We start from the raw sequence: 24,713 nt of genomic DNA on the forward strand, positions 1-24,713 counted from the left end.
GCAAAAATAAAGGGTTTTACGTATGCAGCGCGGTTATGACGATCGAAAGGACAAATCGTACGATTCTCTCAAAGACGTATCCGGCCGTTGGAGTTACAAACAATAGTTATTCGGCAGGGCGAGTGCACGAAAGTTCATCAATCGTGGCATCGTTCGTCAGTTTCAGATCCACAGTGTGGGCATCCTTGCTGAGAGCCGACGACTGCAGTACGTAACTCCGCACTTGTACGCTCGTCGACGTGATCGTTGGGGCCACAGCGCCGCATTCAATAATGTGCCCGATATTCTCAAGTTGTTCGCCTTAGACAAGGCACCGCTTTCCGTTGGAAATGTACTCCTTAATAGTATGGAATGGCACTTAAACTGAAACAAATGACCGTATCACAACAACAACCACAGTAGAAACATTATTTAAGCATCCGGCTTGGCATTCCTTGCCTTCGCGTGTTTCCAGTCTCGTGGAACGATACATTCTTTTCAAATAAACAAGCATTCACAACGTAAATAGCGCAGTTTACCCAAAAACAAGCCTTCATAGTCGCGAGGATCCATGTTTCAACCTGCGCCGAGGGCAGACGACGTGCGGCGGTATCCACACTAGGAGAGTTTCCAGCATTGGCCACGTGGTGGCGAATCTGTTCAATCTTGAGGCGAATATGACAAGTTTAATCTCCAAAGTGTAAAGTGGCAATCTGGAACAGTGAATTGTGCTAATCTAAAAAAAGTGAAAGTAGAACGTTTCGTTTGTTTGATTCTGCACACCAATGATTTCGCACAACATAAAACATGGTCAATGCGGCTAATAACGTGTTGAATTTAGTCGTCTTAAATGGCCAGTTTCCCAAAGTCAATGTTGTCTATGCTCCGTTGGTAAGGGTAGACAAGTACCCCCCCCCCCCCCCCCCCCTTTATTGAGCTCTTTGTTTCAATGAGTTTTCTCAGGCCTCAAACAAATAGCTGTCCTTCTTTTCCTTATACTAGGAGAGATTATTATGATGTGTTCAGATATTACGATAATCTAGATTGGCCGTTGGTAACAACATTAAACAATGTTGACACTGCGACAGAGCGTTTTATAGGAACTGTTTTGGATGGAATCTGTATGTTCACTCCCGAGGGTACAGTATAGTCTTGAAAGTTTCCTTTTTGGTTTTTATCGGAACTAAGACGGAATTGTTGTAGAAAACTTCATTACCACAAGCAGTACAAGCTGACTAGCTTAAAGTATTGGTATGACAAATACTCTGTGTGTAGAACTTAACTGGAGAAGTTATATTAGCAAAATGACATGAGGCCAAAAAGAAGAGTTGAAGGAAATAAAATGACTCGTTCTAGATATTTTTTGGTAATTCCCGAAGAAATACACAAAGAACCTTGATAACAAATTACTTTGAACGAAGAAGTTGTAATTATCACTCCCCGCCAGATGTCGCTCGGAAGGTTTGTGAATGTTTTAGTTTATCAATTTAAACTGAATCATTCAATGATGTCACCTTCCACAGACCCTGCAGTTGCAGTGATTAGGACGGTAGCGGATGAAGTCGACATTTCTTAAATAATAAATACAGTGGGGAAACTTAAGCCAAGGTTAACTGCGGGACTCGCTGGAAGTCCCAGTTTTATTCTAAAAGGTTGTTGTAGCATAATCACACCCGTTTTAAAACACATCTTTGATTTGTCTTTAAAATCAGTGATTTCCTACCATGCGGCAAGGCGCTGTTATTGTACCTGTTTTTAAATCAGGAAATCCAACCGATTAAAAATATAGGCCGGTTTTATTGTTATCTGATATGTCGAAAGGTTTTACATGGTGGTATGTAGACGATTGTATCCTCTTTTTGAACACAGACCAACCCTGCTCAGCATGCATGGTTTGATTAAGGGCCGATCGGTAGAAACAAATATTTTCCAGTTTATGCAGTTTCGCGCTTCAAATATTAAAAAAAAAACTATTTAATGTAATTTATATAGATATAACGAAAGCTTTCAATATGGTTAACGGGGAATTACTTTTAGTTAAGATATCTGAATATGGAGTAACCGAGAGATTCACAGTGAGGTTCTAAAGTGACTTGTTGGAGCCCGAAACCCTTGCACCCATTCAGGGAGTCATGTCTGCCCCATACGTCGCTACTTCTGGGGCACCTAATGGATCAAATCTGGGTCCCCTTTTTTGCATCATTTTTTCCAATGATCTTTTTGACTGTATGAAGTTTTCTCAAATGTTGCGGTATGCAGATGACGCAAAACATAATCCATAAAATTGAAATCCTAGAGTTTGCATGAAATTCAAGAGATATTATTGCGGTCAGTATGTGGTCGAAAATAATCCCATGGAGAAGGGGAACAAGAGGGACAAAGGACAAACACAAATCTCCAAACACAGCTAGGTGACTGGTGCGCGACCGAAAACCTCCGCCTGGTCCGGGTATCGAACCCGAGCCCTCTCCATGCCCGAACCAAGCGAATTTTTTCGGTCGCGCACCAGTCACCTAGCTGTGTCTGGAGATTTCTGTTTGTCCTTTGCCCCTCTTGCTCCCCTCCTCCTGGGATTATTTTCGTCATTCTTGTCCAATTCGCTTGCAACTTTACATTTAATTCCCTTATAATCAGTATGTGGTGTTGAAGTAATAATCTTATGTTAAATTGAAAAAAAAAAACGAGCTAAATATGAACGTCATTACATTTAGCCCAAAAATATAGGATATAAGCATAATTACATGCTGAACATGTTAAATAGAACACAAGTCTGAAATCTGAGATCTTGCATCATACGGGATTCCACCTTTCGAATTGAAGCACAGGTGAATGCTGTAGTTGCTTCATCATGAGGATGCTTGATCTGGTGTCCAGAATTACACGGAACCTTAAAGACCCGGAAACTGTAATAGAGTTGTATAACTATTTCGTTTCCCGGAGATTAGAATTTGCATCAACTTCGTGGAATTCATTGACTTTGTCGAGTTTAGAAAAAAATTGAAGAAGCGCAGAGACGTGTTATTCGTTTGGTTTGCGGCCACAAGCTTGGTGAGAAATATTATTATTATTATAAGTGGTTACTTTGTAAATTTCAAATGATCACACTTGCAGAGAAAAGAAATAATATGAATATGTTTGTGGTGACAGAGCATCAAAGAAAAAGACGTCCATCGGATGCTGGTGCGCAGGGCTAAAAGCCGACAAGCGCGTGACGGGGATAAAAAATAGTCTTGGCCCGAGCTTCGTCCTGTTCGGTTCCTTTTTTTGCTTCGCCACCACACTGGTGACCTCGACGTGATAGTACGGGTAAGCCTCCCCATACCGTCAACCACTACACAGTACGCCTCCCACAGCACCCGGAAATCTGGTTTCTACAGGTTCGGCGTTTCGAACGTCACGTCATAAACGACTCGTTTTGGCCACCTCGTAGCTGCCCTTCCCAACGAAGTAGCATTGGAAGTTTATGACATCTTCTTCAATCCGCCCACCGCTGCACCGTACGACACGCTAAAAGCGGCAATCCTAGAACGAACGACGGTTTCGGAACGCAAGCGCCTACAGCAGCTGCTGGCAGCAGAAGAGTTTGAAGATTGGCGACTTTCACAGTTACTTTGTCACATGCAGGCCCTTCTTGGCGAGCGCGCAGCGACGTTTGATACGACATTACTAAAATACCTTTTTCTTCAACAACTTCCTTTCACTGTCCAGATGCTACTTACCACGGCAGCAGATTTAACCCTGCCTGCTCTGGCACTGCACGCCGTCAAAATCATGGAGGTTGCGCCACTACGGGCTTCTCTGCACAACTCGAAAACACATCACCAGAGGAGGATCTCTATCATCTCCGGCTCCTATTCGAAATCCTACAAGACTACAACCTCATCATAAACGTTGACAAGTCTGAGTTCGGAGTTCCTTCGTTAGACGTTTTAGGACAAATGGTGGACAAACCAGGCACTAGACCACTAACAACAAAAGTAAAGGCCATCTCCGAGTTTCCTCGCCCTGAATCCTTCCGCCAACTGCGTCATTTTCTGGGGTCGGTAAACTTTTACCACCTTTTTATACCACATTGCGCGCCTATACTCCGACGTCTTGAAGCAATGCTCACGCAATCCAAGTCTCCAGCAGCTGCACTCTCTTGAAATCAAGAAGCAGACAACGCTTTCTCCGCTGCCAAGAATAGTTTAGCCCAAGCGGCACTGTTGGAGCATCTCCAGCACGATGCTCTTACAAGCACAATGGTAGACGCTTCCGGAGTTGCCGTCGGCGCTGTGGTACAGCTGTACCTTGGTGGAGCATGGAAATCGCTCGGTTTTTCTCTCAAAGAAATTGACAGCAGCGAGAAACGGTACAGCGCTTTTGGGCGAGAGCTATTAGCAGCCTCCCTGGCTGTGACACATTTCCGATATATTCTAGAAGGGCGCCAATTCATCATATTCACGGACCACAAGCCGTTGACTCATGCTTTCCAAGCTGCCAGTATCAGTTACTCTCCAAGAGAGGTCAGGCACCTTGCTTTTTTGGCAGAATATTCCACAGACATACGACATGTCAAAGGCACGAAAAATATCCCCGCAGACACACTTAGTCACATTGCTTCAGTCAACGCCTCCGATTTGTCGTGGAAAACGTTCGCTAGACTGCAGCAACAGGACGAAGAGCTTAGGGACCTACGCCACTCCTCAACCTCCCTACACCTCACGGACGCTCCTCATTTTTCGTCAGACATCACCGTTGTTTGTGACACTTCCAGAAGCAGGCAACGCCCGTTCGTCCCTGCCGAGTTACGTCGGCGAGTTTTCGACTCTCTTCATTCTCTCGCTCACCCTGGAGTTAGAGCATCTCAAAAACGGATCGCGGAACGCTACGTCCTGCCGGGCATGAACAGCGACGTCCGACAATGGGCAAGAGCCTGTTCGCCATGCCAGCGAGCAAAAACGCAACGGCACACCGTAACTCCACTTGTCAAGTTTCTGCCTCCCGACAGCCGTTTTGGAAAAGTCCACATTGATTTCGTCGGACCTCTACCACCCTGCCAAGACTACCGATGCCTCCTCACGATTGTTGACAGCTTCATTCGTTGGCCGGAAGCAACACGAATTCAGATATCACAGCCGAGACAGTTGAATCAAACCCCGGGTCGCGCGCTTCGAAACACCTATCGAGGTCGACACAGACAGGGGGCGTGAATTGGCCTTTTTCAGATGCCTCTCTGAGCTACTAGGAACCGCACACATACGGACAACTGCCTATCATCCGCAAGCCAATGGACTTGTTGAGAGATTTCACCGTTAACTGAAAGCTTCTATTGGCTCACCAAAATCCAACTCGTTGGTTAGAACTCTTCCCCATCATTCTTCTTGGTCTTCGGGCTGCTGTCAAAGAAGACCTAGCTTGTTGCCCAGCCCAACTCGTCTAGGGCACTTCACTTCGTTTGCCGACCGAGTGGGCAACCCCCTTGCACCCTACAGCAGCACCTCCCAAGATCGAGACATACGTCAAGAGACTACAGAAAATCTTCACAGAGATCAGGCCAATATTCACCCGGGCAAAAACGACAACCAAACCATTTATCAGCAAAGACCTTCGTGAAACAAGACATGCTTGTCTCAGGACCGACGCGGTCGCTCTCTTCAGCCACCCTACACCGGACCCCATCTTGTCCTGGCGAGAAATGAAAAAAAAATTTCACCATCAAGATTAACGGACGAGAAGAAGTCGTTGCCACGGACCGCGTCAAACCAGCCTACTTCGACGCAATTCCAACATTGTGTTTCGAGGCCGAAACACAGTGCTCATCGAGGCAGGCAGCTTCCGGCTATCCATCGACTTTTCCTCCACGACTTCAACACAAAACTGTTCGTTGGGGCGACTCCGTCTGTTGGGAGGGGAGTCATGTGATGACAAAGCATCAAAGAGAAAGACGTCTATCGGATGCGGGTGCGCAGGCTAAAAGGCGACAAGCGCGTGACGGTGATAAAAAAATAGCCTTGGCCCGAGCTTCGTCGTGTTTGGTTCCTTTCCTTGCTTAGCCACCACATGCTGTTTTTGCACAAACTATTGAACGGCGCAGTAGCTTTCCCAGGTTTGCTAACAGACGTAAGCATTTGTGTACCGTCTCGCGTCTTGAGGTATGAACGTTTTTCTTTATGTTCGTAGACATTCGAACCTCTCGCCTTTCAAAAGGATGGTGGACTTGTACAAGAATCTTATGTCACCTACAAAAGATGACTTTGAGAGTTTTAGGGATATTAAAAAACGTAGAGGTAGCAGAAATGACGTAGCACATCCACATTTCAATGTTCTTTGAACTTTCATTATAGCAGTGTTCAAATCGCATGTTTTGTTTTGAAAGTATAAGGGTGTACCACCGGTACTCGCTGCCAATTACTAAGTACACGCTAAAAATTCTATACTTAAAAAAAAAAAAAAACGAACTTTGAACTGAATCAGACAAGCAGCTCCAAAGCGACGTTTTCCCCTGTAATAGTGGCTGATATCCGCTTCTACATGATACACCGATTTTGGATGGCAAAAGCACTGTGACGGAGTAAACTTAGTACTGTCTCTCATTAAGCTACGTGCAGTGCGTGCAGAATGTCTTTCTACACCTGCCCTAAAAATAGTTTTACATCCATATTTGTACTCCAAAGTAGTATGTGATTTTCACTTGCATTTTTTCTTACAAGAGTGCATTTTTATTTGTTTCTGAATACGCAAATTATTGTGTATTCATACGTCAACAAAGAATTTGGTAAAAAATAAAGGTTTGGCCTGCATATTTTTAGCACTTTCAGCATTTTAATGCATGCATGAGTTTTTATAGAAGTGTTAACTTTATTAATAAGTGACCTGTGGATCTTGTACAGCTTTATTTTCGAAATAAGCAATTAATGTTTTATTCACCGTTTACCGGCTAAAATAATCCACAATTTAAAAAAACAAAAAGCATGTATAGCACTAAGGAAAAACTGCAAACGAACTGCGAAATGTGTAATTTAGGAATAGGCAAAGGATTTGTGATAATTACGGGAGTAATAATTTTTTATACTTTTTTAACTTTTTGAAAATAAAAATATTGCTTAAAAAGTTTCATTCGTATCATTAGAAACAACTAAAAATGCGCTTTAAAAAGTCGGAGGTGCGCGTAAAACTCCGCGTACCTCCGAGTTTTTAAAGAGCATTTTTAGTTGTTTAGTTGTTGCTTATTGCCATTAAACAAATGCAATTCACACTAGGAATTGTACTAATGGCTGCATCCTAAATTCAACTGCCAGAAAACAAAAAAAGAACAACTGGGCGATGCATTAAGTTTTGTATGCTTTGGTGAGACGTTTGCATCGTCAAAACAAGGTTTCTGAAAATTTCCATTCTTCCAAAAATCAGCCTCTGACTTTCACTAAAGATCTATCGTTCATTCCTGATCATGGTTTCCAGATTTACTGCTTTATTCCTATATTTTGCGAACCTTTTGATATAATTTTTGGCAAGCCTTGACGTTGAGAATGCGCAAACTTGACACGAATAGTTAAGTTTTGTCCCCGAAGAAATATTTTTCAACTGATTAGTCCCAGCTCGTTACGTTTAATGGAGGTAATTCTTCCTTTAGGCCTGCTGTTTCGTGTTCTTGATGAGTCTGTCTTAAAGGGGTCATGAAACGATTTTCCTACCTTTTCCTCCTTAGCTTTAATCCTCAACTCAAATGCGAATTGTGAAATCACGTGGTCGTGACATTCCTTCGGCACCGGTGCGATGACTCCTAGGTTCCACCGTGCTTTTTATGCACACCATAGCGTTCCGCCAGGACACTCATTCGCCACGAACGTCGACGTCGACGGATTGATTGTGGACGAGCGCGTACGTCCGAGTGACGCAGTTCTCGTGTCCAACGCGTGAGCTGGGCCCTGCTGACGTCAGTTTGGCGCCGGTGACGCGCTTTTGGAACCGCGGATGTATCATAGTGAAAATGCGGAGAGCTTTTGAAGGCAAGAAGGTACAAAATAGTCCGCTATATTTTCAAATGCTCGTACCGAAAAGCTGGCTTTGACTTTCTAGCCTCTTTCTTTTGGCCAACTAAACGATATGCGATTAGTAAAGTCCCAATTTAAAATCATTCATCCCAACCTGAAATTCGTTTCATCGCCCCTTTAAGGCTCCTTCCTTACCTTTTTATATAAGTAGACAACTTACCCAACGTGTGCATTACCTTCAATTAGTATCGTTGCCGATGACTGCGTAGCCTACCGTCACCTGATGCCAAACGTCTTCAAGATGACTTGTGTGCGGCAGTCTAACTCTAATTGTGTAACCTATGGAAAGTGACTCATAACACAACCGAACTTAAACTTATCTAGATTTCTCGTCAGAACAGGTCCCCATTGCCAGTTTGCAATCATGGACCACATATTGTGACTTCTTTGTGTACGCATTACTACTCCTAACATGCCACGGAAAACTTATAGTGATCATGTTATTTCTAACGCTAATTACCTGCTTAGGTATGTACGGATAAATATTTTCCATTTCTGTGTTCTTAAAATTATATTTGGAAAAACAAACTAGTCATAAGTTGGGATGTGCCACTGTAATTTGAATCCCCTCCACGCAGCGCATGATCTAGCCCGAAAGCTCTGCAAAATCGCGGTGTACACTCGCCGGCGATATGGAGGTGAACGCTGGACCGTCGACCGGTCCGTGCTATCAGCGCCACGGCAGCCGCGTGATGGCGCTGATAGCACGCACCGGTCGACGGTCCGGCGTTCACCTTCATATTGCCGGCGGGTGTGCGTTGAATATACTGCAGCAGTCACCACATCGCTTCTAACTTATCTCTAAAGATGACTTTGTCTTTGGATCCTCCTTGACTATACAAAAACTTCATTGGTCGTACCTTTCTTAAAATAAATTGTCCTAACGCTTCGCATAAAACGAAAGCATTTTTAGCCATTTTTAGGCTTCTGTGCGTGTCGATTTTTGGTTTAAAGTCAGCATACCTCATTTTAAGATGCCAGCTTATAATTTACTTTTTTTTTGCGGAGAAGGTAGTTTAAATGAAACCAATTTTCCGCGCATTTAGAAAATATACTATCTATCAATGCAATTAGAGCGGCCTTAAGTAAGGGTATTTTATAATCTTTTGCCGGACTAATGCTCTCTGATAGATTTATTGTTTCTTCAATATATTTCCGTGATAATATGTACGCCCTGTCTCCTCTTTCTTGCCTAGCCTCTAGGCTCTTGGGGTATTGAAATAAATCAATAATACGCTGCATTCTCAATAAATATTTCTAAAATCTGACTTCTCGTAGCTTTCGTTGACGTCCGTCAAGTGCTTCATTAAACTATTTTCGTCTAAAACACTTTAGAAATATAGTCATTTTGATGGTGTTTACTGTTAATTCATTCCTGAAACAATATTTTCACAAGTGTAAAAAAAAACAGCTGTAAAAAGTAAGATGCTTACAGACAATCGGAAATTTTCTCACGCAAAGCTTTAATGTGTTTTATTGCGATAAACTAATCTAGATTGATTTGGTGAGTTTTGTCCTTCTAAGATGTGTAGTAATAGGCAATAAGCATTAAATTGTTTTCTGGACAGAATAAAAAATTAGAAAGCTCCAACTACAAGACTTGCTGAATGATTTCTAATACAAAAATTCCTGTGAAAACAATAACTGTATTACGCATTATATTGAAACGTTATAGCGTTTGCGTCCTGTGCCGCAATCTACTTGATCAGGCAAAACATTAGGCCTTTGCTTAATACCTAGGAGGGCTCCGCCACTTACTTTCAAATGATATTATCTCCAAACATAATCTATATAAATTAAAATTAAGGAGGAAAACAAGAAATTAAAAATATCTGCAGGTTTTGATGCAGACGGCTTCCACAGCTCGCAAGACCAGCGGTTATTTGAAACATCGTCTGCTTCTTTCACTATTGTCTTCGAACGGCTCAGTTCAGTCCTCATTTCAAACACCGCTCCTACCCAACCCATGGTCGCTGATTTATTCGGCGTTCTTGCCTGTCGTATAAGACCACAAGAAATGGAAAACACTAATGAGCGGATGCTACCTGACAATAACAAAAAAATGTATATATATTTTTATGTCCATTCTGACTCCTGGCATCAGTTTTTGGAATAGACCCTTTTTATGGCAAACGCCACCAGGTGGTGCTCCAGTCTTTGACGTCGCAGGGAACATCCGGTTTATGAAAAGAATAAACAAAGCCCACCTTACCACCGCTGCTTGAAATGTAGATGAAACGTTAAACCACCAATTCTCCAGGTGAACGCCAAAAGAACGAAGGAGTGCGAGATCTGTTAAAATGTTTCGAGTACCGTTCTAAACCAACTGGCCTGCTCCAAGATGTATTATTGTACAACTGAAGGTCCTGGTTAAATCTCTAACTTTGTTATCCCTGTAGCCTTTATGCTTTCTAGCACTGGTGACATAAGCAAGCTCAACAGGCTTCATGAAAGGCGCTGTGACCGGAAGTCGCTTGGTACGCAAGCGGCAGTTCATGTTTGTAAACAGCCAAAGGGTCTGTAGCACTCGGCTCGTTCAAATCGCAACGTGCCCTCCCATACCGTGGCTCCGGTTCACGAGAATCGAGACACAAACATGCGACATAGTTGGTCGTTATATAAATATCCACGTCACAATTTATTAAATTGTACTTATTTTACACGCACACACTCGCACGAACGTTCTCACATGCACACAAAAGATACATTCACAAATGTCCGCGCATGTGTTTATTTTTCTTCTTTCTTACTTCCTATTTCCCGCAGCGAACCTCGCACTCCCAGACGCGTTTGAAGCAAGAGCCTTCATTTCCCGTAAGCTAAAGCTCGAGTCACTGCCAGCTCAAGAAACGCGAAGGCGAGGCGAATCCTGGGCACCTTGTTATCGTACCGCTACCAGTGAGATTTAGGTATTATTACCTGACCAGAATCGAAGAACCAATGACGAAGCTAGGAGCATGAACATAATGGTCCCCGCCGTGCGTTTCTCCAGCCCTCAGTGACTCGACGTGAAAGTGTATTTATTTTGTAGTCTTGTGGTAACTCTGTCGACTGCGGTATTTGACACGAGAGCGCAGTGTTGGGGAAGGAAACGAAGTGCCCCGGGTGCCTCGTCTATGTACAGCAGACTAGGAGGCAGAATGAGCAACGTCGATACCTCTTGATGCTGATTTCCTGCGCTATTACGAGGTGTGATTCGTGTGACATGTGGCTCAGACATTGGCGGCAGATGGGAGCCACGCGCTTCGATCGACAATGCCCTTCGCTGTACTTGCGATGCAGCCCATGATTAAAAACTAGGTGACCATGAGAAAGAAATTAAACCTAGTAATGTCAGCTTATGGTCCAGTAAATGGCGCAAAACTATATTTGCTGAATTTTCACTTCAAGAACATTTTCTCTACAAAGTCGAGAAGCTGCGTGTTTTGTGAGCAAGTTGGTTCGATAGTCCAAATTACGAGCCTAAATTTTGCTCTAGATTTTTAATCATGGAAGGTGGTTCCCTCCACGCCTGGTAAGGTGTTTGGAGCAGAGAGTAATTGAGAAATAAGCGTTAATGCTCTTTTTTTACATCTCCTAAGCTGGTAGTTTATTCCCGAAGATTGCATCTAAATTTATTAATTTGCTGTGTTATTTGCTCATGTTGTCTTGCCGACGGTTTGAAATGGAATGTTAATTTTTTAAACAAATTTGAACCATCTGATAATGTTTTAGTTTTCCTCAGTATCGGAATATGAAGTGCAACAATAACTGAGTGAATAATATTTACCTCTGCCACCTCGAAACTTGGCTTGACATTTTTAAGAAGGCTCTTCTCTTTGTCCAATCAGCACATAGTTAGTTTATGCTTGTTCGCTCGGAGTAATAGTTATTATTTTCATTCTCAACAGCAATGATGGGAGAACTTTCTTGACTTCATTATGTGAAAGGCAAGAAACCAGTTGCACTACCTCGTAACAAAATAAATAGACGAACAAGCACACCGGTTTGACTGGACCTCTGTTTCAAATAAGGGAACGTAAAAAAAATGGAAGAAAGAGTTTTTGTTCAGTGAAATAGGGCGCGAATTTACGCGCAGAAGGTTAGTTAGTCAGATTTCAAGTCCAAATGAAAAGCTCGCTGTCGATGCGACAGACAGTAGTTAGCACTCCGCATTAAACATCTGCTGCGGCAAATATCACGGCTGTCGTTTAGAGGAAGTGACGGCCTTTTTCGTCCTACTTATCGTGGCGAACAAGATCCCGAGTTTGTCCACTCCTCATGTGTTGGGCAGTCAAGTGTAATACAGTAACTTGGCAACTCGAGTCTGTCTGCTTGAATCATCTTTGGTAGACAAAACACGTGGTCCCGAACCGGCGACTCTGCATGCTTGCGTTTCGGATATCGTTTCAGCGGCAGCTTCTTCTAAAGAATTTGAGTACGCCTTCTGCATAGACCCTAATTCCATGCCCACGACACACACTGTTTCTTTGTTTTTTTCCTTGTCCTCAATAGGGTGACAGGCTGGTCACATGTTTTAAAGAAACTGCCGTTGCTTTCCAAAGAACCACACCTCGAAATGAAACAAACAACAAGGTTCATTAACAAAAGTGGACTAGTATAAAGGCAAAAAAGGTACAACGCTTGGGTCGTTTCTCTTGTGTGCCGAAATATTGTTACTCGTGTTAAAAGGCGTATAGTCTTTCGAGGTCATGCAGGAGCAATTGTCATCGTAAACGAGAGGACGTGTTGGCACACTACAAAAAAGGCAGAGGAATCAGTAAAAAAAAATTTTAAAATAACAACAAAACAGAAGCCTCTGCCGATCAGATTCTGCTGCTTTGTCGCAATCAGAGGGACACGTCTTAAGCTCTTCGTCGCGCGCGCAAAAAAAGTTGTTTGTCACGAGGCACAAGAGCACCGATTGCAGAACTCACTCCATCGGCACACCATTTCGCACGAGTACACGCACTCACACATTCATGCACGCTTCCTCACGACAATCACACGACGACAGCCCGAACGTGGCAAGGTGTTAGTTTACATACGCACGAGGCGTGCAAAGTAATTTCTTCATCTGGCGGTGAAGACTGAACCACACTGGCTGCATGTCCTCCACGTGTCCACGACGGGCTGGCACTCAAATAGAGGTGAACTTATTTACAGGGGAAGGGAAAATCAAGGGACAAAGATTAGGGATCCAACATAGACTGAGGTTATCAACATTGCTTCCAGGAATTCTCGATCACTTTGGCTGACACCAGCAAGGCCCGTCAGCCGCTTGCAAGAACCCAGAGCGAGACCCGCTGAGGTCCGACTTAAGCTATAGGATGAATGTGACACTGGCGAAGTCGCAGACACTTTTCCAGAGGCCTTCACAGCATCCTGCGGTCGACGCCTTGCCTGAAGCCTGTGCATGAGTCCCTTTCCCGTTCGCCTGAAAAGGAACGCGCCGGAGCGCTGTCTCTTGTTCAGGGGAACATGTGGGGCTCGGAGCCGGTCGTCACGATCCCATGACTTGTTGGGACAGTGGACTGGCGTCCCCGCTGGGCCCGTAGCTAGGCAATGGTGGAACACAAGCATCTAACGAGGTTTTAACCGTATCCTGAGCCCGTGTTTGGACCGCGTGACCAGTTCGGCCACAAGGTGGATTTTGTCCCTGAAGTCCACGGCGTGAATATAGAAGTTCCGCAGCACTGAGCACAGGACCACCTTCTCTTCCATCATGGCAAACTTCTGGCCTAAAAACACAGGAAAAGAGATGGTGCGCCGTTATTTCTCGCGAATGTTTGAAGTTTTCTTGGCTCTGCTTTTCTTAAAGAGCAAGCTGTCATGGTCAGGTCATGCAAGTACATCGCACGAACGTAACCTGCTTGTCACTGCATACTGCTTTAGTAAGAACAAGAAAACTTTCGTGTTCATACACACCACGATTATTTACAAAGCACGCGTTTTATTAGAGTGTTGTTACGAGCACCTCAATGCAAAATGCACCCCGATGCTCAAGTAATATTTACATGACAACATTTTGTAAGAGGGCACGTACGTCGAGCACTAGTTTATAAAGCCGTTTGATTAGAGATATATGACTTCCGGACCAAACTCACAGCAGTCGTAATTTTGATATTTTATCACAGATGTTCGTATTTTTAGTTGCTCTTATTAGTGGGCGTCGGCTGGAAACACATTTCGCATCATCTCGTGGCAGAGTCAGCAGGAGAATGCTCTCGGGACAAATTTCTGCATTCTGATCACAATATAACATTATAAAAAAAAAAACGTGCTGTAAAATAAAATAAAAATGTTATCCTTATACCTTACGTAAATTTACACTAAAGCAAATATAAAACGAACAAATAACAAAGCTTTTTAACGAGGTTCATGATTAGATTATTCACTGAAACTGTTCGCTTTGAAGACAAGAAATCACATACAGTAAAAGCACAGATTGTCTCGAAACAAAAGACGTCGCAAAAAAAAGAAAAAAAGAAAGAGAATGGTTGATTACACAAAATACCTTGGAAACTGGAACTTGTATTTCAATTTTCAACTGGAATCATAGTTTTCTAAATATGAGTCTGTGGTGCCAGTTCAGGAGTCCTTACTAAGTTTCTGCTTTATTTTGACTTCAATAGTTATAGAGGTGCCTTCTTTCGATAATGTGCAGTTGTATTTCAAGCGTGAATTTATGGTTTCATGAATTTTTCTTCTGCTTCTTTTATTTTTTTAAAAGTGCAATGTTTTTTTTTTTTTTTTTTGCTTTCCACGAGAAGACCCTAAACATTATTCTTTCTGCTTCGATCCATGCTTTAGCAATTTTTACATTACTTTTATTAAGGATATTTTGTAACAGAAACTATGACTGTAATATTGTTCGTCGTGGTTGGAGAACCGTGGTGAATAACGTTTGCTCATGGGCATAGCTTCTAAAGAAACCACAATTCCAGTTCTACTTCTGGGACGTAACTTTACACAACAGATCGTCGCGTAGACCTTGATCTTCAGTTATATATTTCTTTTTTAAAAAAGTAAATGACTAATGTATAAAACTCTGCCTATGCAGACACTAACGATATTTGTTGTACGCATCGCTCAACCACACCCCAACGCTTTCGGTCACAGCAGTCCTTGCTTAAGCCAGACACGTAATCCCAGATTTTTATGCTACCCTACAGCCTGCAGTGTGCGGTTCACTAAAAATAACGCGTAGGCATGCGAAAGAAGTGAATCAGACATGTCCTTACCAATGCAGTTGCGAGGGCCAGCGGAGAAGGGAACGTAGGCAAATGGATGCCTCCCGACGCAGTTCTCTGGACGAAACCTTTCCGGATCGAACACCTCAGGGTTCGGGAAGATCTCCTTGTCCCGATGAAGCATAAAGGTGAAGAGGAAACACGTTGTGCCCCTGGGGACCGTGTATCCGTCTGTGGAACAAAAATATTCCGATGATTCAAGTTTCTTCTGTTGCGTGAGGAAAATGAAATATCTACGACATAGATTATTTTTAAGGCTCTTACAAAAATTATATTCTAAGCTCTTTTTTCAGGGGCACATTTTTCTTCCATATTCAACGGTCACCGTTGAATTGTTCACAGCCTTGGGAAGAAAGTCTTTTATCTAGACCTGAAATTAGTTCGATCGTATCTGTTTTCGAGGAGATGACTTTGACCAGAAAGCTTTTCTGATTTGAAGCACTTGAATGGATCGCCAAACAGGTCAACCAGGTAATAGACAGTAAATTGAATAAGGAGTAACTTTGAATATTTATACTCGGTAATTTTGTATCTTCAATTGAAAACTCATAACAGAGGAAATTTTATTGGAAGCATGTCTTTAAATATGAAAATTGTAAACCTCGGAGAGGAAGTACAAAGCGCCATTTGAGAGGTTTGGTTGACAGTAGTGCCAAACTGTCATTCACAGTGAAGCCTGTTTCAGGGCAGCTTTGCAGCAAGGGCAGTTTGTGTATTGTGCCTGTGCGCTAAGTAACCTTTCAACGACTCATTATTACTACACGGCTACAGGCCTTTCACTTGAAGAGCAGAAGCGGTTCCCGCACTGATGATATATATAAGGAAATACGATGTTCGTCTATAGTAGGTGCTGAGTAAATGCCTTTACTACTTCGGATTCATCTGCCCAGTCACTCCCCAGCTATTATTTTTAAGATATTTGACCATTTTTTGCTACCAGCCAATACTACATTATTCGCTCGACACGCGCTCCTCGTTCAGAAGCAGCTTGAATGGAACAAGGACGGTGAAGGACAGTGCATTTATGAACTTCATGTATTCAGCAATACGGAGAAGGTAAGACTTGGTAACTCTAGTAAAATAATCAAATAGTGATGTAGTTACGACGTGCAAGGAGAAAGATTGGACATTTTCCACGGGTTCCCAAAACTACTTTGTCCACGACCCTAAAACTTCAATAAGACACCATCTGGTCCACCCTATTAAGTCGTCAATGCGTTGATTTTGTGTCTCAAAAATCCATTGCTTGTTCGCTACCCATATAATTCAAATGTATAAATATATAGAATCATTTAGCTTAAATATTTTATAATTATCCGGCTCTGTTGTAGGTCAACGCGACATTGCACCATAAAGTTCTCTGAGTATCTCCTGGTTTATTTACCATTCGTTGGAAAGAAATTTCGAAATTCGTATCAGAAGTACCTTCGCCCCCTTTTATCTTTCAAGACAGCAAGCTCTTCCACACCTAGTTTTTAGAAAAAAAAAGTCGGAGGACGCTTAAGCTTCGCCTTTAAAAGTAAAACGCGATAGCGTTAGTGAATTCTCGGCCCGCTTGTGGCGCATCGCCTCTGCACGCCTAGCCTTAGTCTCCGCCTTCTCGGCTTCAGTCTTACGTGGTCGACCCCGTCGCCGAGCAGGAGCAGTCGTAGATGCGGCATCTCCATTCGTAGAAGATGACGACTCAGAACAGCGCCCTGCACGGGAGAACGGCACCGCATCCATCGAACACGTGTTCTTTCCCGGCGGCCTACGGTGACTCCGCGGCGGGGTTCTTCACAAACGAACGATCACGGCAGGATCGCAGCGCTACTAGTCGGACTCGGCGACGGACGAGAACTTTCAGCTCCTTCGAAACGGATGGGAACTGTACGCTCCTTCAGACAGACGAGCCTAGGTAATGTGGGTGTGACGTCGCGACCCTATTAACCAATCAGGATTTTCGCGTCACGCCGTTTTTTCTGGCACGGAACCGAGGCGGGCGCGCCACGAGCTTCCTAACGCTATCGCGTTAGAGAAGATAATAGATCGTAAACGTTTATCTTGGCACTGCTTCATTTATCCATCAGCAAACAAAAGCTGAGGAAAACTTACGTTCTTAAAAACGTTACGTTTTTCACTAGCTGAAAAATGTGAACTTCCTGCTGATGAAATTTAGGTTTTACTCACTCACTACCACGTCTTCCATGAGTTCTCTTCCGATGAATGGCACCGATGGAAATAGCCGCTGGGACTCCTAGAAACAACGCAAAACAGAGAAGGTGAAATTGACATGATGTACACTCGGAATTCTTTGACATCAATTGAAGGTTTTTAAATCAAGGCGCCCGTTAACTCATATATTTTCCTTGGTGATGAACAGTCTGGCATGGTAAACTGAAAATTATAAACATATTTTGTTGAAACATTTTAATATTATTAGCCGCCTTCTTCTCTGTAGTATTAGTTTTTTGTTTTTTTTGCTGGGACGTAGAAGGCAAGTTTGCTTGAACACATAAGTGTGCTGAAACGCGTATCCTTCACAACTTGTAATTGGTAGACTAAAGGCTGCATAGAACTCAATGATTTCAAAGTCGGCACAACCTGCATTTTACATTCATCTGACCACTTATTAAGGGTGTCAGAGCGAGGGGCCGGGATGAAACTACGGGATGTTTATGTTCCAAGTAATAATTGTCTTTTTTAGGATTTGCCAACACCTGGTGGCGAAACCTTTTGGCAATAACAATTTCGCGCAGCTTGATATTGATCCATATTTTTGAGCGCAGCTCTTAGGAGCCCAATTCCGGCTTAAGCGGCGTCGCTGTCGGCGTAACCGCGCGTTGCATTATGGGACGTTTCCCATAATGACACATGCGACGTCACTTGCGTTGCATCATGGGTAAATTTCTCCGCTAAATTTATTGGAGAATATTTCCCACTAAATTTAGTGGAAAAGGTTCTTCGCTCAATTTAGCGGGGAAAGTGTTTTGCTAAATTTAGCGGAAAAATGTCTCCGCCAAATTTATCGGAAAAAAATCCCCGCAGTATGAAGTGGAAAATTTAGCGAAAAAAATTTCCCACTAAACCTAACGAAAAACTTACCCGCTAAATTTAGCGTAAAAATTTCCCGCTAAATTGAGCGGAATACATTCCCCGCTAAATTTAGCGATAAATTTTCCCCGCTAAATTCAGCGGGAAAAATTCCCCCCTAAATTTAGCGGAAAAATCCCCCGCTGAATTTAACAGAAAAATTTCCCTCTATATTGACGGGCAAAATTCCCAGCTAAATTTAGCAGAAAAAATTACGTGCTAAATTTAGTGCAAAAAATTTCCCGCTAAATTTAGCGGAAAAATTTCCCCGCTAGGTTTAGCGAACAAAAAATTTCCCGCTAATTTAGCGAGAAATTGAGCGAAAATTTCCCGCTGAATGGGAGGGGAGACGGAAAGGAGGAGGGGAGGGTACGGATGAGGAGGAGAGGCGTACCCTCCGCTCCGTACCTTCCCCTCCTCCTTCTCAAGAGCTGCACTCTGATTCGGTGTTACCGGGGGTTGTAAGCGTCTTTTATTATTTTTTTTAAAGGACTACTTATGCATTCATGCTGAAGTATTGGCGAACACAATCAACACTGTACACGCGCCAGGTACACAAAGCTGCACGCAAAACGTGCTGTAACTTATGTACGCAGTGCGTTTGAGACAGGATCATGATGACTCAAGTGACAGCACATCAAGTTATATCCAAGTCGAAGTCAAATTAGTCGCACTGATGTCTGGACAGCGAAAAGTTGGTGAGCCTTGACATGGGGCAACTAGTGTTTTACTTTGAAGGGGCAGCGCAGTTACTACAGCACAGCCAGTAATTTGAGGTCTTCAATACGCCTCACCAGCGACTGCACAAATGCATACAAGTATAACCCTACTTCATTAAAAACAATTGAAGTGTTATTTTAACTCATAATGTTGATGTCTGAAGCGCGTGCTTTATCTCCCCTCACTGATAAGCTTAAGAATGTTAGCTCCCTCTGCGATATACACATATAAGCCGTCTACTGCTATGCTCCGATCAAATATATGGGCACACATCTCTCCCATAAACTCAGTTTTGACTGCCTAGACGAGACACGTCTGTCACGACATGCACTTTTTCAGAATAAAACATTAACTTTATAGTTACTTCGCGAGGCACATTTTAAGTTCGGGACGATATCGTCGGCACGCACACGCTGTTTCAGGATTTGCTTTACCTCCGAGGCGAACGTCAAAGATAAGTCAAAATATAATACTCTTGGCCTTAAGGTGCGCGTAGGAAGGTGTGGTAATAAAACAGAACATAGCCCGTACGCCGCATCCACGGCAGGCTCTCAGTTGCGTCTCTTTGTGTAAATTTTGCTCCAATTATTTTATTTATTCTTTTTTTTTTTGGGGGGGGGGGGGGGGGGGGGGACGGAGGTGTGTGACTTACATATCCTGCCCCGATCGTTTAAAAATAGTTAAGTGTCTTCTTACGTTTACGTGAGTGAAAATGCGACTGGTATGAGCTAGCCCTTGCTTCTTGCCTTCAAAATGCGCCTATTTAGCTTGAGGTAACTTTCTCAGAAATCACTTCAAGGACCCGTAATATTTCGTTAAAACCACTCGTTGCTCTTCGGGCATCAAAGCGACCGGAGTGCAGTGTGTCTACCGCGTCTATATGTTCAGCCCTATCAATTTTTGTCTACTGAAATCATATATGGGCTTTGTTGCTGTAAGCCGGCAATTCTGGTGGTGGTACAGCAGTGAACGCGGACACGGCTGACGTCTGTTCTTCTGCACCTTGGTCTGCCGCAGATCAGTATATGGAAGCCCCTCTATTCCAGGGTTGTGCCACTTGCGTCGGCTCTCCTTCCTCCCAGACGCTTCTAGAACAAACTGCCAGGGCTACGACTAGGCGTCGCATGACACGCCGGCTCCTATAACATATTTTGTTTCCGCTTGGTGGACAGCTCAATGAATAATGGTCGATATAATATTTATGAAGCTAAACAGGTCAGCCGGGGACAAGTTTCAGGCGCTGTACCTCCGTTACCAAACTTCCCTCAGCTGTATCTATTACGAATTTAGCACAAAGTGTTTAAAAACCACAGGAAGGCACTTAAGCCTGCTCATGTGTAGGAGTGCGAAAGCATCTGCGTTGCCGTGCACATATCGAGGACAACGTCAAGGACGGCGTCTAGGACAGACTTGGAAGTAATCCGTTACAAGTAACGAGATTACTTGTAATTAATTACTTTTCTAGTAATTTTGTAATTAATCCGTTACTTTTTGAAAATGTAATTCGTAATTTAATTTCATTACTTTTTCAGTAACGCGTTACTGAAGTTACTCGTTACAAATCTTCCGCCCCGTCAAAGGGAAAAATAGAGAGGAAGAAGGGCGATGCAACGGCCTTCGCGCTTTTAGCATGGTAAAACAAGACGGGGGTTCGCTAACGAAGAGAGCTAGTGCTGGCGAAGGAAAGGAATTCACAAAAACCGCGACAGCCCAGCCAGAGCCCGCTTCTGGACTTGTTCGTACGGTCAGTCAGGCTGGGAGGATTCGACTGTCTACATGAAGGCAACAAGCTTCGACTTCTTGGAAAACGAACGGACAGCTTGGAGCGCACAAAAGAGCAAAGAACTAATGGCCCATAAAACCATCGAGTGGTATCGTGATGAGTACGAACGTGGACACTGTGACTGTGGTGCAGATGTCCGCTCGCCCCCTTCCTTTCCGCCCCACCCCCTGCGTTTTGTCCCCCAAAAACCAATCAGCATTTTTTTTTTGTCACACGAGACCGTCCTTTGCTTGTCGATATTCTGCCTACACACACACACCCCGCAGACAAAAAAAGAATTGTATCGGGATCTTGACCCTGTTCATCTTTGACAGCGCTGTGAAAGCTAAATACTGGCTGGACCAACAAGCTTTGTGATTTCTGTCACTTGACTTCGCACTAGCGGATGCGTAAGACACAAACAAAAGGGAAGCGATGGCAGAAGCTCATTGGAACAGAAAAAAATGTAGCATCAACACTACTGTCAGTTCAAACACTAACTTTAGACAGCAGGCGATAAGGTGGCCGGGGAGCACAGCCAAAATGGCTTGGGACTTCGAAGCTGAACCCATATTCATAAAACGCGAACGCTGGGGCTCTCGTCAGCGGATTGTGCCTACTTGAACTTACTCCGACATTTTAGGGAAAGGGAACACCAGCCCGAGTTTTCTGAGAATAAACAGTGGCTGACTTGGACACAGTAGGGTGCCTCCACAGGAGTTAAGGCAGCGCAAGGCGGCTGTAAACGCGTGAGATACATCGAAGCCTGCTGTTCACTGAAAATTGTGCTTATTTTAATATTTTCTAAACCGAAAAATCAGCTTAGTTGAAAGATTGTGGATGAATATTTCGTGTGAAGTTTTAGTTTTGATTAGTTTGATGACCAAGAAAAAAGATCAAGTGGATCAAGGCCGGATAACAACTTTCAACAAGCGGTACTCTGAAATCTGCCCAAACGCAACTACCGCATGTACGTCTTACAGCCAGTTGGTTTTAGTGGCTAAACCAGCCCCTATTTAGGCAATATATAGCAACCGTAGAACAACGACATCTTCAGGAGAGTCGTGTTCTAAAGTTTGCCGTTGCCATATTTCGAATGGTGTGCGTGCCTCCGCCACCCATGTGCATTCGTCGCATGTTCATGGGATTCAGTTCTGTCCCGGGTGGACAGTGCTAGATTCGTTTATATCGAACACCTGTTGCAGTCCTTCAAAGCTTTATAGATCCATTGTCGTAAAATTATAATCCTATAATAATCGGTAGATATAGTACCGAATCTGTTTTATTTTTGATGGGGCCCGAAATTCCCCCCACAAACACGCAGTAGATATTGCAGGTATTTTGCGTGTTTCTTTAAAGTAACGCAAAAGTAATTGAGTAAAGTAACGAAGTAATTAATGAGTGACTTTTGACGGGTAGTAATTTGTAACGGTAATCCACTACATTTTAGGCCAAGTAATTTTAATTGTAATTAATTACTTTTTTGGAGTAACGGGCACAAGTCTGGTCTAGGAGGACGTCGAGGACGACGTCAATAACGACGTCTGCGATGACCTCTAGGACGCCCTATAGGACGACGCATAGGACGACGTCGAGGACGACATCCTGGAGATCGACGCCAAGTACGGCGTCTAAGACGATCTCGAGGACGACGTCGAGGGCGACGTCAAGGACGGCGTCTGGGACGATGCCGAGGACGACCTTTCCGGCGACCTCAAGGACGACGTCTAAGAGGACATCAAGAACAGCGTCTAGGGTGACATTGAGGATGACGTCCTAGAGGACGACGTCAAGAACGAAGTCTAGGACGACTGGTAAGACGACCACTGGGACGACCTTAAGGGGAACGTCTAGGACGACGTCGGGAACGACGCCCAGAGGAGGACACTTAAGGAGGCTGTGGCGTATTTGCGTGGGCGGCCACTTTTGCCTGTGGAAGCCGCCGCAGATGTAGACGCTGCTGCCGATGTCGAGGCCGTAGATGCAGACGCGGCCGCATCACAGTCCATCGCATGAAGCACACAACTAGCACAGATGAAGTCCGAAGCGCATCATTTGCACACGGCACGCCGGCGGTGACGTCACGCTCCCGCCCTTGAACGTGCTTGATGACGTATTTTTATGGCCATCTTTCGGGCACAACGACGCCGCTTTTTCGCGTAATGGGACAAGTAAGACTTTCGCCTTAATAAGTTAATATAAATATGTCAATCCAGAGTACAATTACCAGAGTGTTGATTTCTTCGAGGTATCCCTGCAGGCTGCAATGATGCTTGTGTAATTTACCTATTCCTCCTGCAGCAAACTGCGCGGTCTCACTTGACCTACGTGCGCAGTCTACTTTAAAACACGTATAAGAAATATAACGTCCAGCACTTTTCCGCATCGCGCCACAATTTACCTCCTGAGGTAGGTTGTTATTCGAAAATCAAAAGTAACGTTTAGCAGGCACGATAGGCGACCAGTCTTTCTTTTGCTGACGGTAATAACTGGGCTGCTTTTGAAGCTGCCGTAATAAAACATATATCGTACGCTTTCCTGTAATACTTACCTTTTGAAGATACACCACAAAACAAAAAACAGGAGGAAGAACAGAAATAATAGAATGCGAGGCGTACATATTTGCGATCCTTATTGCTCTTCTTAGGGTTGGGATGAAGTTGGTGGTAATTAAACACATACATTATTTTTGTTCGTAACTGAGGCCTCAATATGTTAGAGAATGTCCCGTGTTCTGAAATACCTCAATCAAGCAAAGACGATCGTCTCGTTCGTGCTTTACTCCATCAGTGAACTGTGTATAATACATGCACTTGAAGAAAATATAAATCCCTGAAGCGTCTTGAAACATGGACTGTTAGAAAGGTGACCCCTCTGCAGAGAAAAACCACACAAGACTACACGAAAGCCTGAAAAAAAGCAATACAAGTATTGTGTCAGCCTAGCTCACGAATTCATTTGCCACTGAAGATAGAATAAGTACACAGGCAAGCTGGTTTATGTGGCACTATTTTTAAAACCGAAGACGGCCGAAAAAAGGGGACAAAGAACGTTTCAACTTTTTCGTCCGGCGTTTACACGTTTTTCAAAAGTGTGTATCATTTGCCACCACGACGGCTGCATATTATGTGATTAAACGTAGTTTAAGCTATGTCTTGCATTGCATTCAATAAAAACATTGCATTAGATCAAGGTTGTGATTAGCTTCGCTAACTGGATGATTTAATGCTAAAAATTTGTATCAGTTGAAATAAAATTCTCAGAATTTTATCGCTACCGGTAGAAAACAAACCAGTCTTGAGGGTAGCCTTACCACTAAGGTTTCTCAGGTTAGTTGTTTTGTGCGGCAAAAAAAAATCCCCGCAATTCTACGGCATGTAAACTAACGCTTCTAAGGCATTGTAGACGGCTCGAAAAAATCAGTTTTTCAACTTATTGCGCTGCAATATACTAGAGAAGTGCAAGCATGTAGAGGAAGTTTACAGCGAAAAAATCAAGGAATGAACCTACCTCGTTTATGAAAAAATGACCGCATCTCCACGTGGTGAATAATGTTGATTGGGGCGAAGTTCTGGTGGTGCTGATGATACTGATTTTATTGTTCATAGATAGTGCTGATGGTGCTGATTTTTTTATTGCTCATAGGTAGTGCTGAGTTCCGGGTTGCGTTTCGACTTCATTATTACTGCTTTATGGTCGGTGAAATGCAGAGCTGATCCGTACTTCGAGCGGATCAGCCTGGATCCGCTAGAAGCCGTGGGAACGCATCTCCACCGTTTAAGTCAACGGTCCATGCCAGAAAGAAAATGTGTGGTATGGAACGTGGTTATATACGCATTTGAACATTTGATCGCAGCGCCCTCTCGTCTATAAACGTTGAGCCACTGCATGCAAAGTTTAACGCGATTACGTACG

At 43.6% G+C, this 24,713-nt stretch overlaps 1 protein-coding gene across 1 annotated transcript in view; it reads right to left on the bottom strand.

Moving 5' to 3' along the window:
• Positions 1 to 10,619: 10,619 nt before the first annotated feature.
• LOC8038895 (cytochrome P450 4c3) overlaps positions 10,620 to 24,713 on the bottom strand; it is a 97,895-nt gene continuing 83,801 nt past the window's right edge. The window contains exons 9-11 of the mRNA XM_029994680.4: positions 17,414 to 17,480; positions 15,236 to 15,415; positions 10,620 to 13,732 (exon numbers count right to left, since the gene is read on the bottom strand). Coding sequence (XP_029850540.2) covers positions 13,575 to 13,732; positions 15,236 to 15,415; positions 17,414 to 17,480 — 405 coding nt within the window. The 3' untranslated portion in view covers positions 10,620 to 13,574. The remainder of the gene's footprint in view (positions 13,733 to 15,235; positions 15,416 to 17,413; positions 17,481 to 24,713) is intronic.

This window comes from Ixodes scapularis, unplaced genomic scaffold (assembly GCF_016920785.2).
Source record: "Ixodes scapularis isolate PalLabHiFi unplaced genomic scaffold, ASM1692078v2 PGA_scaffold3__209_contigs__length_174095766, whole genome shotgun sequence".
Classification (NCBI taxonomy): Eukaryota; Metazoa; Arthropoda; class Arachnida; order Ixodida; family Ixodidae; genus Ixodes; species Ixodes scapularis.